At 38.6% G+C, this 14,530-nt stretch overlaps 1 protein-coding gene across 1 annotated transcript in view; it reads right to left on the bottom strand.

Annotated features, from left to right (window-relative positions):
• Positions 1–13,683, bottom strand: part of HORMAD1 (HORMA domain containing 1) — a 72,419-nt gene extending 58,736 nt beyond the window's left edge. The window contains exons 1-4 of the mRNA XM_007950933.1: positions 13,651–13,683; positions 12,790–12,934; positions 10,254–10,317; positions 9,790–9,826 (exon numbers count right to left, since the gene is read on the bottom strand). Of these exons, the coding sequence (XP_007949124.1) occupies positions 9,790–9,826; positions 10,254–10,317; positions 12,790–12,934; positions 13,651–13,683 (279 nt within the window). The remainder of the gene's footprint in view (positions 1–9,789; positions 9,827–10,253; positions 10,318–12,789; positions 12,935–13,650) is intronic.
• Positions 13,684–14,530: the final 847 nt, after the last annotated feature.

Raw genomic sequence — 14,530 nt, 5'->3', positions numbered from 1 at the left:
CAAATTTTGGCTCTCATGGACTTGTTTTAATTGTCTTCAGCTTCAACTTGAACTTGCATATGAGCAGTTGATGGTCTGTTCCACAATCAGCTCCAGGCCTGGTTTTGGCCAAAGATATTGAACTTCTCTATTGCCTCTTGCCACAGAAGTAGTCAATCTGCTTCCTGTGTATTCCATCTGGTGAAGTCCACATGTATAGCTGTTGCTTATCTTGTTCAAAAAAGATATTTGCAATGAATAAGTTTTTGGTCTTGCAAAGTCCTCTCATGTGCTCTCCAGCATTATTTCTATCACCAAGGCCATCTTTTCCAACTACTGGCAACTCTTCTTTGTTTCCAACTTTTGCATTCCAGTCCCCAGTGATAATCAACACATCTTGATTGTATGTTTGGTCAATTTCAGACTGCAGGAGTTGGTAGAAATCTTCAATCTCCTCATTTTTGGCTTTTGGTGGTTGGTGTATAGATTTGAATAATAGTAGTATTACCTGGTCTTCCTTGTAGGCATATGGATGTTATCCTATCACTGACAGTGTTATACTTCAGGACAGATCTTGAAACAGTCTCTGTGATGATGAATGCCACACCATTCCTCTTTAATTTGTCATTCCTGGCATATTAGATCATATGGTTGTCTGACTCAAAATGGCCAAAACTAGTCCATTATTTCAGCTCACTAATGCCTAGGATATCAATCTTTATGTGTTCCATTTCATTTTCGACAACTTCCAGTTTTCCTAGATTAATAATTTGTACATTTCGTGTTCTAATTATTAATGGATGCTTGCATCTGTTTCTACTCATTTTGAGTTGCGCCACATCAGCCAGTGGAGGTCCCGAAAGTACTACTCTATCCATATTGTTAAGGTAATCTCTACTCTGAGGAGTCAGCTCTTCCCCAGTCAAATTTTGAGTGCCTTTTGACCTAATAGGTTCATCTTCCAGCACTATATTGAACAATTTTCAGGGCTATTCATAAAGTTTTCCAGTAATATATCAGACAGTGTTTCACTGCTATTCATAAGGTTTTCACTGGCCAATTGTTTGAGAAGTGGATGGCCTTTTCCTTCTTCCGAGTCTGTCTTAGCCTGGAAGCTCTGCTGAAACCTGTCCACCGTGGGTAACCCTGCTGGCATTTTGCAACACTGGAGGCACAGCCTCTAGCCTCACAGCAATAAATAAGCCACCACAGGTTAACAAACTGACAGACAGGTTCATCTCCCTTAGTTGTTCCTAACCCCTCTGCGCCTGCCTACCTCTGTTCAGGCCTTAAAATAGAACTGCCCACAAGCAAAAAGCAGCCCCCGAGCCTCAGGCATGGTACCTCAGGCCTTGGCCTTAAAATAGAGGTGCCCCCAAGCCCCAGGCCGCCTACCTCAGGCCCTGACCTTAAAATAGAGCTTCCCCCAAGTGAAAAGCAGCCCTTGAGCCCCAGGCCTGCCTACCTTGATCTAGCACATAGCAAGTACTTCAGTGCTTAATGCTTAATGCCTTAATGAGGGAGGTAGGGGACCATGGATAAAAACTTATCTTCCCACATCTGGGCGTCACCTTTCACCCAAACAATATACAGGCCTATAAAGTGAATAAATAACACCTGTGAGGAATGTACTCCTCAGAACAATCAACCATACAAGACCAAAAGGGCAGCATTTGCTCAAAAACAAAGTTCAGAATGGAGGAAGGGACAGGAAAGGACAACTGGAAACGGGGAGTCCAGGGAGGAGGTGGGAAAAGTGCTGTTACATTGAGGGGATGCAACTAGTATCACAAAACAAAACGTGCATATATAGTTGAATGGGAAACTAATTTGCTCTGTAAACTTTGACCCAAATCACAATAAAAATATTAAAAAACAAACAAAAACTTATCCTTGTCACAATTTTTCTTAGGACTGGACTTCTTTACATATGTTGATAAACATATACTAAGTAGGCAAAAAGGCTTCTAATCTATAGTAAAATCTCATGAGTTAAAATTTTACTTCAGAATTTGTGGTAATTTACCCTAGACTAAGGGAAAGTTCTAGTAATGCATCAGACAGTGTTTCAAAACACTACTATTCATAAGGTTTTCACTGGCCAATGTTTTGAGAAGTGGATGGCCTTCCTTCTTCCCAGTCTGTCTTAGCCTGGAACCTCGGCTGGAACCTGTCCACCATAGGTGACCCTGCTGGTATTTGAAATACTGGTGGCATAGTCTCTAGCCTCACAGCAACATACAAACCACAATATGACAAACGGACAGACAAGTAGTGGAACAATTAATGAACAACTAATGATATTTGAACAATATCATTAATACCACATACAAGTAAAATTATGCAAAATAATTAAAAATTAAAAAATAGTGGCAGCAGTGTATTGACAGGAACTTCCAGAAATTCAAGCTGGATTCAGAAGAGGGCATGGAATAAGGTATATCATTTCTGATGTCACATGGATCTTGGCTGAAAGCAAATACTAGAAAGATGATTACCTGTGTTTTACTGACTATGTAAAGGCATTTGTATGGATCATAATAATTTATGGATAACATTGAGAAGAATGGGAATTCTAGAACACTTAATTGTGCTCATGAGGAACTGTACATAGACCAGGAGGCTGTTGTTCGAACAGAACAAGGGGATACTTGTGGTGGTTAAGTTTGTGTGTCAATTTTGCTGGGCCTGGTGGAGTGGCTGGGCAGCTGAATGTAGTTATTCCCCATGATGAGACTAGTAATTAACTCCATGGTGGAATCCATTGGAGCAACTAAGTAGCTGCTTTGGGTATGCGGTCTGCTTCCCATATATAAGAAACAGCTTTGGGAATGGTTTCTAGCTTACGGCACACTTGAACCCTGCATGTAGAGAGTCATTGTTCAGCAGTCTGCCACACTCTGCTGACCTTGGGACTTTCAGTGGACTTAAACTAATGGCCTGCTGTGTGGTTTGGTAACATTGGGACTATGCCTTTTTACTTGTCAACATTGGGCTTGTCAGTCTCAGCAGGCAGCAGCTGAGTGAAGAAAAGTCTCTAGCTTCAGTGGCCCAGGAACAGGAGGCAGAGCTGAAACCCAAGGTTGAGGAGCTTTCATCCAGCCCCTAAAGCCTGGCACTTGGAACTCGGACTTCTATTGTTGTTGTTAGGTGCCGTCGAGTTGTTTCCAACTATAGTGAACCTATGCACAGCAGTACGGAACTCTGCCCGGTCCTGCACCAGCTCCGCAATCCTTGCTATACTTGAGCCCATTGCTGCAACCCCTGTGTCAAACCATCTCGTTGAGTGCCTTCCCCTCCTTCGCTGCCCATCCACCTTACCAAGTATGACATCCTTCTCCAGGGAATGACCCCTTCTGACAACATGACCAAAGTAGGTGAGACCAAGTCTGGCCATTCTCACCTCCAAGGAGCATTCTGGCTGCACTTCCTCCAGGACAGATTTGTTAGATCTTTTAGCAGTCCATGGCACTCTCAGCATTCTTTGCCAGCACCACAACTCAAAAGCATCAAATCTTCGATCTTCCTTACTCATTGTCCAGCTCTCACATGCATACCAAAATACCATAGCTTGTGTCAGGTGCACCTTAGTCCTAAAGGAGATATCTTTGTTCTTCAGCACTTGAGAGAGGTCCTTTGCAGCCGATTTGCCCATTGTTGTATGTCTTCTGATGTCCTGGCTACTGCTTCCACTGGCATCGATTGTAGAACCGAGCAATGTGAAGTGTGAAGTCTTTAACAACTTCAATCTTTTCTCCAATTATTTTGATGCTGCTTATAGGTTGAGTTGTGAGGATTTTTGTTTTCTTTATATTGAAATGTATTCCATACTGCAGACTGTATTCTTTAATCTTCATCAGTAAGTGCTTCAAGTCATCCCTACTTTCAGCAAGCAAAGTTGTGCTGTCAGTGTATTGCAGATTGTTAATGATTCTTCCTCCAATTCTGATGCCACATTCTTCTTCATATATAGTCTTGCTTCTCAGATTATTTGCTTAGCATATAGATTAAATAAATATGGTGAAAGGATACACCCCTGACATACTCCCTTCTTGATTTTAAACCATGCAGTGTCCCCTTGATCTGTTTGAACGACAGCCTCTTGGTCTATATACAGGTTCCTCATGAGTACAATTAAGTGTTCTGGAATTCCCATTCTTCTCATTGTTACCCATAATTTGTTATGATCCATCCAATCGAATGCCTTTGCATAGTCAATAAAACACAAATAAACATCTTTCTGGTATTCTTTGCTTTGAGCCAAGATCCATCTGACATCAGCAATGATATCCCTTTTTCCGTGTCCTCTTCTGAATCCAGCTTGCATTTCTGGAAGTTCTCTGTCAATATATTGCTCCAACTGTTTTTGAATTACTTTACCTTCAGTAAGATTTTACTTGTGTGCGATATTAATGATATTGTTCGATAATTTTCACATTCTGTGGTCACCTTTCTTTGGAATGGGTACAAATATGGATCTGCTTCAGTTAGTTGGCCAGGTAGCTGTCCTCCAAATCTCTTGGCACAACCGGGTGAGTGCCTCCAGTGGGCCATCTGTTTGTTGAAACATCTCAATGAGTGTTCTGTCAATTCCTAGTGCCTTGTTCTTCACCAGTTCCTTCAGTGCACCTTCAACTTCTTCCTTCAATACCATTGGTTCTTGATCATATGCCACCTCCTGAAATGGATGAAGATAGACTAGGTCTTTTTGATACAATGACTCTGTGTATTCCTTCCATCTTCTTTTGATGCTTCCTATATCATTCAATAGGAGCTCTGGTAGTGTAGTGCCTAAGGCACTTGACTGCTAACCAGAAGGCTGGTGGTTCAAACCCACCAGACACTCCTTGGAAGGAAGGTTGGGCAATCTACTTCTGTAGTGATACTGCCTCGGAAACCCAAGGAGAGGTCGCTATAAGTTGGGTCCAACTTGACATCACATAACAACAACAACAACAACACATCATTCAATATTTTGCCCATAGAATCTTTCAATATTGCAACTTGCGCTTGAATTTTTTCCTCAGTTCTTTCAGCTTGAGAAATGCTGAGCGTGTTCTTCCCTTTTGGTTTTCTAACTCCAGGTCTTTGCACATTTCATTATAGTAATTATAGTCTTCTTGAGCTGCTCTTTGAAATCTTCTGTTCAGCTCTTTTATCTGGTCATTTCTTCCATTTGCTTTAGCTACTCTCTGCTCATGGGCAATTTTCAGAGCCTCTTCTGACATCCACTTTGTTTTTTCTTCCTTTCTTATCTTTTTAATGACCTCTTTCTTTCTTCATGGATGATGTTCTTGATGTCATCCCATAATTCTTCTGGTTTTAGGTTATTGGTCTTCAGTGCGTCAAATCTGTTCTTTAGATGGGTCTCTAAATTCAGGAGGGATATATTCAAGGTCATATTGTGGCTCTCGTGGACTTGTTTTAATTGTCTTCAACTTCAAGTTGAACTTGCATATGAGCAGCTGATGGTCTCTTCCACAATCAGCTCCTGGCCTTGTTTTGGCTGAAGATAGAGCTTTTCCATTGCCTCTTGCCATAGATGTAGTCATTCTGATTCCTGTGTACTCCATGTGGTGATATCCAGGTGTATAGCTGCTGTTTGTGTTGTTGAAAAAAGGTATTTGCAATGAATAAGCCATTGGTCTTGCAAAATTCTATCATGTGGTCTCCAGCATTATGTCTGTTACCAATGTCAAAATTTCCAACTACTGGTAATTCTTCTTTGTTTCCACTTTTGCATTCTAGTCACCAGTGATAATTAACACATCTTGATTGTGTGTTCGGTCAATTTCAGTGTGCAGAAGTGGATAAAAATCTTTAATTTCTTCATCTTTGGCTTTGGTGGTTGGTGCATAAATTTGAATAATAGTAGTATTAATTGGTCTTCCTTGTAGGTGTATGGATATTATCCTATCACTGATAGCATTGTACTTCAGGACAGAGCTTGAAACATCCTTTGTGATGATGAATGCCACACCATTCCCAGCATAGCAGATCATATGGTTGTCTAATTCAAACTGGCCAAAACCAGTCCATTTCAGCTCACTAATGCCTAGGTTATCAATCTTTATGTACTCCATTTAATTTCTGACAACTTCCAATTTTCCTAGATTCATACTTCATACATTCCATGTTGTGATTATTAATGGATGTTTACAGCTGTTTCTCCTCAAATTGAGTTGTGCCACGTCAGCAAATGGAGGTCCCTAAAGCTTTACTTTATCCATATCATTAAGGTTGATTCTACTCTGATGATGCAGCTCTTTCCCACTTGTATTTTGAGTGCCTTCTGACCTAAGGGGCTAGTCTTCCTGCACTGTCTCAGCTTTCATCCAGCCCCTAGAGCCTGGCACTTGGAACCTGGACTTCTAGCCTCCAAAAATTAGAAGAATAAACTCCTGTTTGTTAAAGCCGTCCCATTTGTGGTGTATATTCTTGTCAGAGTGGCACTAGGTAACCCAGAACAATAGTGCATCATTTAAAATCAGGAAGTGGTGTCAAGGTTTATCCTTTCACCACACTTATTCAGTCTGTGCTCTGAGCAAATAAACTGAGAAACTGGACTATATGAAGAAGAACGCAGCCTTAGGATTGGAGGAAGACTCATTAACAAACTGCAATATGCAGATGACAAAACCTTGCTTGCTGAAAATGAAGATGACTTAAAGCATTAACTGATGAAGATCAAAGACCACAGTCTTCATTATGGATTACACCTCAACATAAAGAAAACAAAAATCTCCACAACTGGGCGAACAAGCAACATCATGATAAATAGAGAAAAGATTAAAGTTGTCAAATATTCATTTTACTTGGATCCACAATCAACACCCATGGAAGCAGCAGTCAAGAAATCAGACGTCATGTTGCACTGGGAAAATCTGTTGTAAAAGATCTCTTTAAAATGTTAAGAAGGAAAGATGTCACTATGAAGGCTAAGGTGTGCCTAACCCAAGCCATGGTATTTTCAGTTGCCTCATATGCATATGAAAGTTGGACAATGAATAAGGAAGACCAAAGAAAAACTGATGCCTTTGAATTATGGTGTTGGTGAAGAACACTGAAAATACCATGGACTGCCAGAAGAATGAACAAATTTGTCCTGGAAGAAGTACAGCCAACACCTATGTTGATAGCAGAACTACTTACAAGAGCAAAAAGATGGAAACAACCTAGGTGCCCATCAACAGAAGAAGGGATAACCAAACTATGATACATACACACAATGGAATACTATGCAACCTTAAAGATTAATGTAGAATCTGCAAAACACCACATAAACATGGATGAACTTGGAGTGAAATAAATCAACCACAGATGGACAATGTTGTGGTTATGTTTGTCAACTTGGCTGGGCCTGGTTGAGTGGCTGGGCAGCTGGTGGTAGTTATTCCCCATGATGAGACTGGCAATCAACTCCATGGTGGAATCTACCACAAGCAGCTGAGTAGCTGCCTTTGGGATGTGGTCTGCTTCCTGTATATAAGGAGAAGCCTTGGGAATGGTCTCTAGCCTATGGCATGCTTGGACCCTGCATGTAGCCGTGTCATTGCTCAGGAGCCTGCTATGCTCTTTCGACTTTGGGACTTACAATGGACTTAAGTAATGGTCTGCTGTGTGTGCCCTTTTACTTGTTAACCTTGGGGCTTCTCAGCCTCAGCAGCCAGCAGCTGTCTGAGTGAAGAAACACCTGTAGCTCCAGTGGGCCAGGAGCAGGAGGCAGAGCTGGACCCCAAGGTTGAGGGGCTTTCACCCAGCCCCTAGAGCCTGTCACTTTGAACTTGGACCAAAAGCCTCCAAATTATAAGAATAAACTCCTGTTTGTTAAGGCCATCCCATTTGTGGTATATTTCTTGTCAGAGTGGCACTAGGTAACCAGTATAGACAAATATTGTTTCAGTCCATTATTGTAAAAAGTCAAGGAAAGGTTTATACATGGAAGGAAATTTTCTTTGTTGGTTACCAGGAGTGGGAGGGGAAGGGAGGGGAAGGAACACTGCTAGATAGGTAGAGACAATTATTGATTTGGGTGAAGAGAAGGGCAATGTACCAAATGTGATTGATCAACACTGTGGCACTGAGGAAGAGAAAGACATAGAGAGGTGCATGGGAGGTACAGACAACAAAGATGAACCTTTTTGCCCATACAGTACTGTATTGTCAATGATGGCAAACATTGATATATAGGTGGATAGATGGGTGGACAAGCTGAACGATTAGGTATGTCTGTGCAGGGAGTAGTGTGCCCATGACCATGTATAGGGTTGGCAGACAATGTTTCAACAAGTGTATTTGTATGTTCTGTAAGAATTTCCAGGTATATAGTAGAGCTGACAAGGGACAAGGTTGTAGTCATTCTTAGCCACAACCAGCTACCCAGAGGGAGCGAGTAGTTGACCTGTGGGCTCGGGACCATGGTCACAGGGGACATCAAGGTCAACTGGCATAACATACTACACAAAAACATTAATCCATATCCTACTTTGGTGAGTAGCGACTGGGATCTTAAAAGCTTGCAGGAGGACATCTAGATGCAACAATGGGTCTCTCCTCATCCAAAGCAAAGAAGAATGAAGAAAACTAAAGATCCATGGATACAATTAGTCCAAGGGACTGATACACCATGTGATCCTCAGCCTATACAACTATGAGACCAGAAGAACTAGATGGTACCTGGCTACCACCATCAACCACTCAGAGGAGGATCTATGTAGGAGATCCTGGATAGAGTGGGAGAACAATGTGTAACAAAACTCAAAATCATTTGGGGAAAAAAAGAAAAAAGGGACCAGGTTTGCTGGTCTGATAGAGCCTCGTGGAACCCCTAAGACTATGGCCCCTAGCTATTGTTCAGGTCTGGAATGGAACCCACTCCTGTGGCTTCTAGCAAAACAAAAGACAAGCACAGGAGCTGAACATTTACATTAGGTAGATAAAGTCCTTGGAGAGATCAATCATGGGAGAATAGAAAGGCTGTGTATGCATAGGGAGACAGCTGGGGGCAGGTAGGAGTGCATGGGAGGGATGGATACAGCAAAGAAGTGGCCATGGGGAGGAAGTGGGAGGGAAGTTGTTGCATTGTGGGCAGTAATAGTCAATGTCATGAGACAAAGTGTACGTGAACTACTGTATGGAAGATGAATTTGTTCTGTAAACTTTCACCTAAATTACAACAAAATTAAAAAAGGAAAAAAAACAAAAGTGCAACCAGAATGCTCCTTGGAAGCAAGAATGGCCAGACTCCATCTAATCTACTTCGGTCATATGGTCAGAAGGGACCATTCTTGGTAAAGTAAAAGGTCAGTGAAAAAGAGGAAGACCCTCAACAAGATGGATTGACACTGGCTACATCAATGGGCTCAAGGATAGCAAAGATTGTGAGGCTGGTGTACAACTGGGTAGTGTTTCACTCTGTTGTACACAGGGTTGCTATGACTCAGAGTCTACTTGATTGCTGCACCAGCAACACCAATGGAAATTTATATTTGAACACTTATGAAGAAATAATTTATTAATAGTATAAACAAGAGGTATGTGAAGCTAAGTAAATAAATAATATAAAAGACGTTTAAAATCATTAATTTTTGTAACCCAATATGTGTTCTTAAACAACTGAAACTGGCTTGGCAAAATTTATTTAGTATTAATTCCATTAGCTGTACATGAGTTAATATTAGTTTTTAAAAATATTCACATGTTTAGACATTTTAGTAACTTAGACTAGCCTCTGCCCAAGTTAATGTTTTACTACAAAGTAACTGCTGTTAGAAATGTATAATGTAAACAGTAAAAAAAAAAAGAACTTACATATTTTTTCTGTAAAGCATCATAGCAACCTAACATCCTAAAAAAAAAAAAGATTCTTTTTTAGACTAAATACATTTCCAGAAATTAAAGTTATTTTCACAAATATCCATATTACTTCATTACTAAGTAATAAAAAATTTCTTACTAAAGTTCTTGTCCTATTAATTAGATTAAAACACACAAAACACAATGTGGTAGAAATATAAAATATTGATACAGAAATATAAAATATCTGACAGTTATTTGTAGGGAACAATAATAGGAAAATGGCACTTGAAAACACTGTGCTCACATGGGCATAAAAAAAGGAAAATTTTAATGCAAAAATTCAAAGTTCTGCAATATCACTGTTCAGTGTTAAAGGAGGAATCACTAAAATTGCATTAAACACTGAAAGATATCCAAGGTACAAAAAATATAAGTAAAAAAATTTTTTTTCTATATGTAGGTGTTCTTTTACTTACCACTTTACTAACTGTGTAGATCCTGGACAATTTTTATCTTCTTTCAGAATTTTGACACAAAGATCTAAACACAAACATGATAATATAAAGATCATCTTAAGAACTGAACTTAAAAGAGTAACAACTAGAAATTTTAAATGAAGATTATTTATTTCAGCTGTATATTATATTATTAATGGCAATGAATTTCTCAATGATTGCAATTAGTCATATAATCAAAGGAAGAAAGGATGTATGGAAATAAATTTATTTTATTCTTATAAAATGGTATAATGATTAAGATGCATGTTGATGTACAGAAAAATATTATTTTTAAAAGCTATAGAATACCTAAAATTAGATACAATGCTTTCATGCCATCATTATCCCAAAGTCTTATAATACTTGTTATGGACCCTTATCCTAGTAAAATATTTTTAAAGCACCAAGAAATAGCTGGCTCTCAAAGACAAAGAGCACTGCAAAGAATGAACTATTACACAGAGGAAAGGACTGAGAGCATCTAATTCATAGGACTGTGATATGAACTAACATGATATCATGAATAAAATGCTTAACATAATGCTCATAGCTGGTCAACAAACATATGGATTATTGTAGTATAAACTGGATGTATTATTTTTACTCCCTTAAATAGCACAAGAAATACTATCACTGTACAAAGTTCTAAGTAGTAGACTGTTTTATTTATTTACTTCAGCATTGAATCTACTCCTCACGTATCTACATGGTTAGGTTCCAAAGACAAGGCCATTATGTGAAAATCTATGTTATAAGAAAATGAAAGATTACCACATCAGATCACAAAATAGAGGATGAGTACATTATTATATAATCTGTCAAATTACATCATTACGTAACTGCCAAACCACTAAGAATCATGGCCCAGCCAAGTTAACACATAATCTTAACCATCACAGCCAGCATTACTCTTGCCTCACACATAGGTGTTCACTGCAAGATGCTAAAACACAATAGAGTCAGATAGTTATTTTTTACTATTGTAAATGTGACAGATAGTGAGATAGTTGGTAAGTGAACTCAACTCAATTCATTACCGTCGAGTCAGATCCAACTCATAGCGACCCCTCCTTGGGTTTCCAAGGCAGTATCTCTACGGAAGTAGATTGCCCAACCTTCCTTCTGAGCAGTGGCTGGTGAGTTTGAACCACCAGTCTCCTGGTTAGCAGTCAAATGCCTTAGGCACTACGCCACCAGAGCTCCCTGGTAAGTGAGGAGTAGGTATAAGAGTAATGCCAGGTGAAATCATAATTGAGAAACTGAGGGAAAATTTTATAATTGATTACAAAGTATATTTATTGAATATACTGTTTACAAAACCACTCATATGTATGTATACATGAAAATTTGTACACAAATGTGATAATATTCATAACAGCCCAAAAGTAGAAATAACCCAACTGTTAATCAACTGATGAGTGGATAAATAAAATGTAGTATATCCATACAATGGAATATTATTCAGCAAAGAAAAGAAATGAAATACTGATACATGCTACAGTATGGATGAACTTTGAATACATTATGCTAAGTGAAAGAAGCCAGTCACAAAGGTCGTATATTATATGATCCCATTTATAGGAAATGTTCAGAATAGGTAAATCCATACAGACAGAAAGTAGATTGGTGGCTGCCTCAGACTAGTGGGGTTGGGATAAGTGGGATGTGATTTAATTGGTATGGGATTTCTTTTTGGAGCGATAAAAATGTTCTAAAATTGCACAACTCTGTGAATATATTTTAAAAAAACATTTATTGGTACACTTTAAATGGGTGTATTATACAATAGTACGTGAATTATATCTCAATTACTATTATTAGGAGGCCCGGTGGTGCAGTATTAAAGCATTCGGCTGCTAACCAAAAGGTCAGTGGTTTGAACCACCAACCAAATGAGCTGCTGCTCAGAAAGATGTGGCAGAGACTAGAACAGAACTTCCCCCATGGCTCAACTTTCAGCCAAATGATAGACAGACCTATAAGGTGAACATTAATACCAGGGAGGTACCCACCTCATAGAACAATCAAACATAAGAGATCAAAAGAGCAGCATTTGTCCAGGGATAAAGCTCCGAAGGCAGGAAGGGATAGGAAAGGAGGACAAATGGAAACGGTAAACACAGGGAAGAAGCAGGGTACGGTTATATTGTGGGGATTGCCATCGATGTCACAAAACAAAATGTATATGAATTTGTTGTATGAAAAACCAATTTGCTCCATAAACTTTCACCCAAATCACAATAAAAAGTTAAAAAAGAAATATGATGACAATGAAAAGAAAAAAGGATGTGTCAGTCTGCTTCTATAAATATTTACAGCCTTGGAAACCCTTTGGGGCAATTCTACTCGCCTTATAGGGGTCACTGTGGGCTGGAATCAACTGACGGCAATTGGTGTACAGTTTAAAGCTATTATTAAAAAACAGACTCAAAATCTCTAATTCAGAAATTATAGTTTTAGAGTAAGCAAAAAGAAAACATTTTTAAAGGAAGTTTTAAAATAAGTATTATATTACCATCCAGATATCTTGTTCCATAAGCACATTCTGGAAATATTCCTCTCAAATATGTGATACAGGATACTGACACTGCTAGAAGCCTCTTTAATAATACCAAAGACTGCTGCTCAGTTGATATTTTATTGGGAAATACCAATGCACTCTAAAATTCAAGGGAAATGAAAATATTTTACTGAGATTTATTAGAAAAGTTTCCATGAACTTAAAAGTAGGTTCAATTTTGTATAAGCATGGTACTCTCCAAAAGAATCCCTGCCCATGGTAATTAGAAAGCTCTAGGAAGTAGGCATGGCTTCTAAGATGTGAGGGTGTTGCTAGGGTAGCAGCTTACAAGTAACAAGCAAAAAGTGCTTGAGAACTTAAGAATTGCCTTACAGGTTATCTGTAAATAACACAATACATCAAAAAACACTTATTTCCTGTTAAGCCACTGAATCTGTTTAACACAGGTAACTGTCATGCAAGATTCTGTGTGAAGATGACAATTTTATCTTTGTCTCTGGGGCATGGATATTCATTTTTGTAAGAGTGGACTGCTCTGAACAATAATTTCATTAAAGTAATAGAATCTGATTTAATTACTCGAGGGCACCCAACAACAACAGCAACAAATGTAAATAAAATTTGAACCAATGCATCAAACATCCAATATAATTCTTCATTAATTCAAAATAGTTTAGCAAATATCTTCATTTCTTAAAGCATGGAGTTTCCTGATATCATTAAATCCTCAAACAGTTGACTCTAACTTTGAAATATAAAAATAAAATAGTTGAAACTTCAAGAAAAAAAAAAATTAGAAAAAAGAGAAAGAATAAAATTAGCTAAATTGATGTATTAAAATGCAAGGAATCATACCATGGAAGGTCTCTGTAACTGTGTAGTAGCCATCTTCTTCTGAGAATATTTTCTTGAATTTAACCTTGTGACACAAATACAAGCTTTTATTAACTTCAGAACTTACTTGTATCCCTAACACCCTAGTTTATTACAAGTCAGAAAGAATATTATGCAAATAAATTTTTAGAAAATTTCTTTACTTAGAATCTTTAAAAAAGTGTAAGTTCATATTGCCATACAATTACTTCAAGTAATGTCCTAATTGTAAGCCATTTGCTTGCCTCACATAAATGTTTATTATGAATAAAATTTTCATTCAACAGGCTATAAAGTGAGCAATAACACCAGTAAGGAAGGTACTTCTCAGAATAATCAACCACTTGAGACTAAAAGGGCAACATTTGCCCAAAAAGAAAGTCAGAAGGCAGGAAGGGGCAGGAAAGATGTTGTTGTTGTGTGCCGTCGAGTCGGCCCCGACTCATAGTGACCCCTCCTTGGGTTTCCGAGGCAGTATCACTACGGAAGTAGGATTGCCCAACTTTCCTTCTGAGGAGTGGCTGGTGGGTTTGAACCGCCAGCCGTCTGGTTAGCAGGCAAGTGTCTTAGCCACTATGCTACCAGAGCTGGAAATTGGAAACCAGGGAGTAAGTCGAAAGAGTGCTGTTAATTGAGGGGACTGCAACTAATATTATGAAACAAAATGTGTATAAATTGTTGAACAAGAAAATAATTTGCTCTGTAATTTTTCACCCAAACCACAATAAAAAATTTTTGTTTCTTTTTAGCAATAAACTCAGTTTATTTTACTCTTTTTAGCAGTAAAACTCACAGTGCCTTTTTAAAAGACACAACCTTAAGCTTTCTTAACTTTACAAGTATTTAAGCATTGACAACATTT

Source organism: Orycteropus afer, unplaced genomic scaffold (assembly GCF_000298275.1).
Source record: "Orycteropus afer afer isolate SDZICR_OR568_19922 unplaced genomic scaffold, OryAfe1.0 scaffold00290, whole genome shotgun sequence".
In the NCBI taxonomy this organism is placed as follows: Eukaryota; Metazoa; Chordata; class Mammalia; order Tubulidentata; family Orycteropodidae; genus Orycteropus; species Orycteropus afer.
This window is presented reverse-complemented; position numbering and strand designations above follow the sequence as displayed.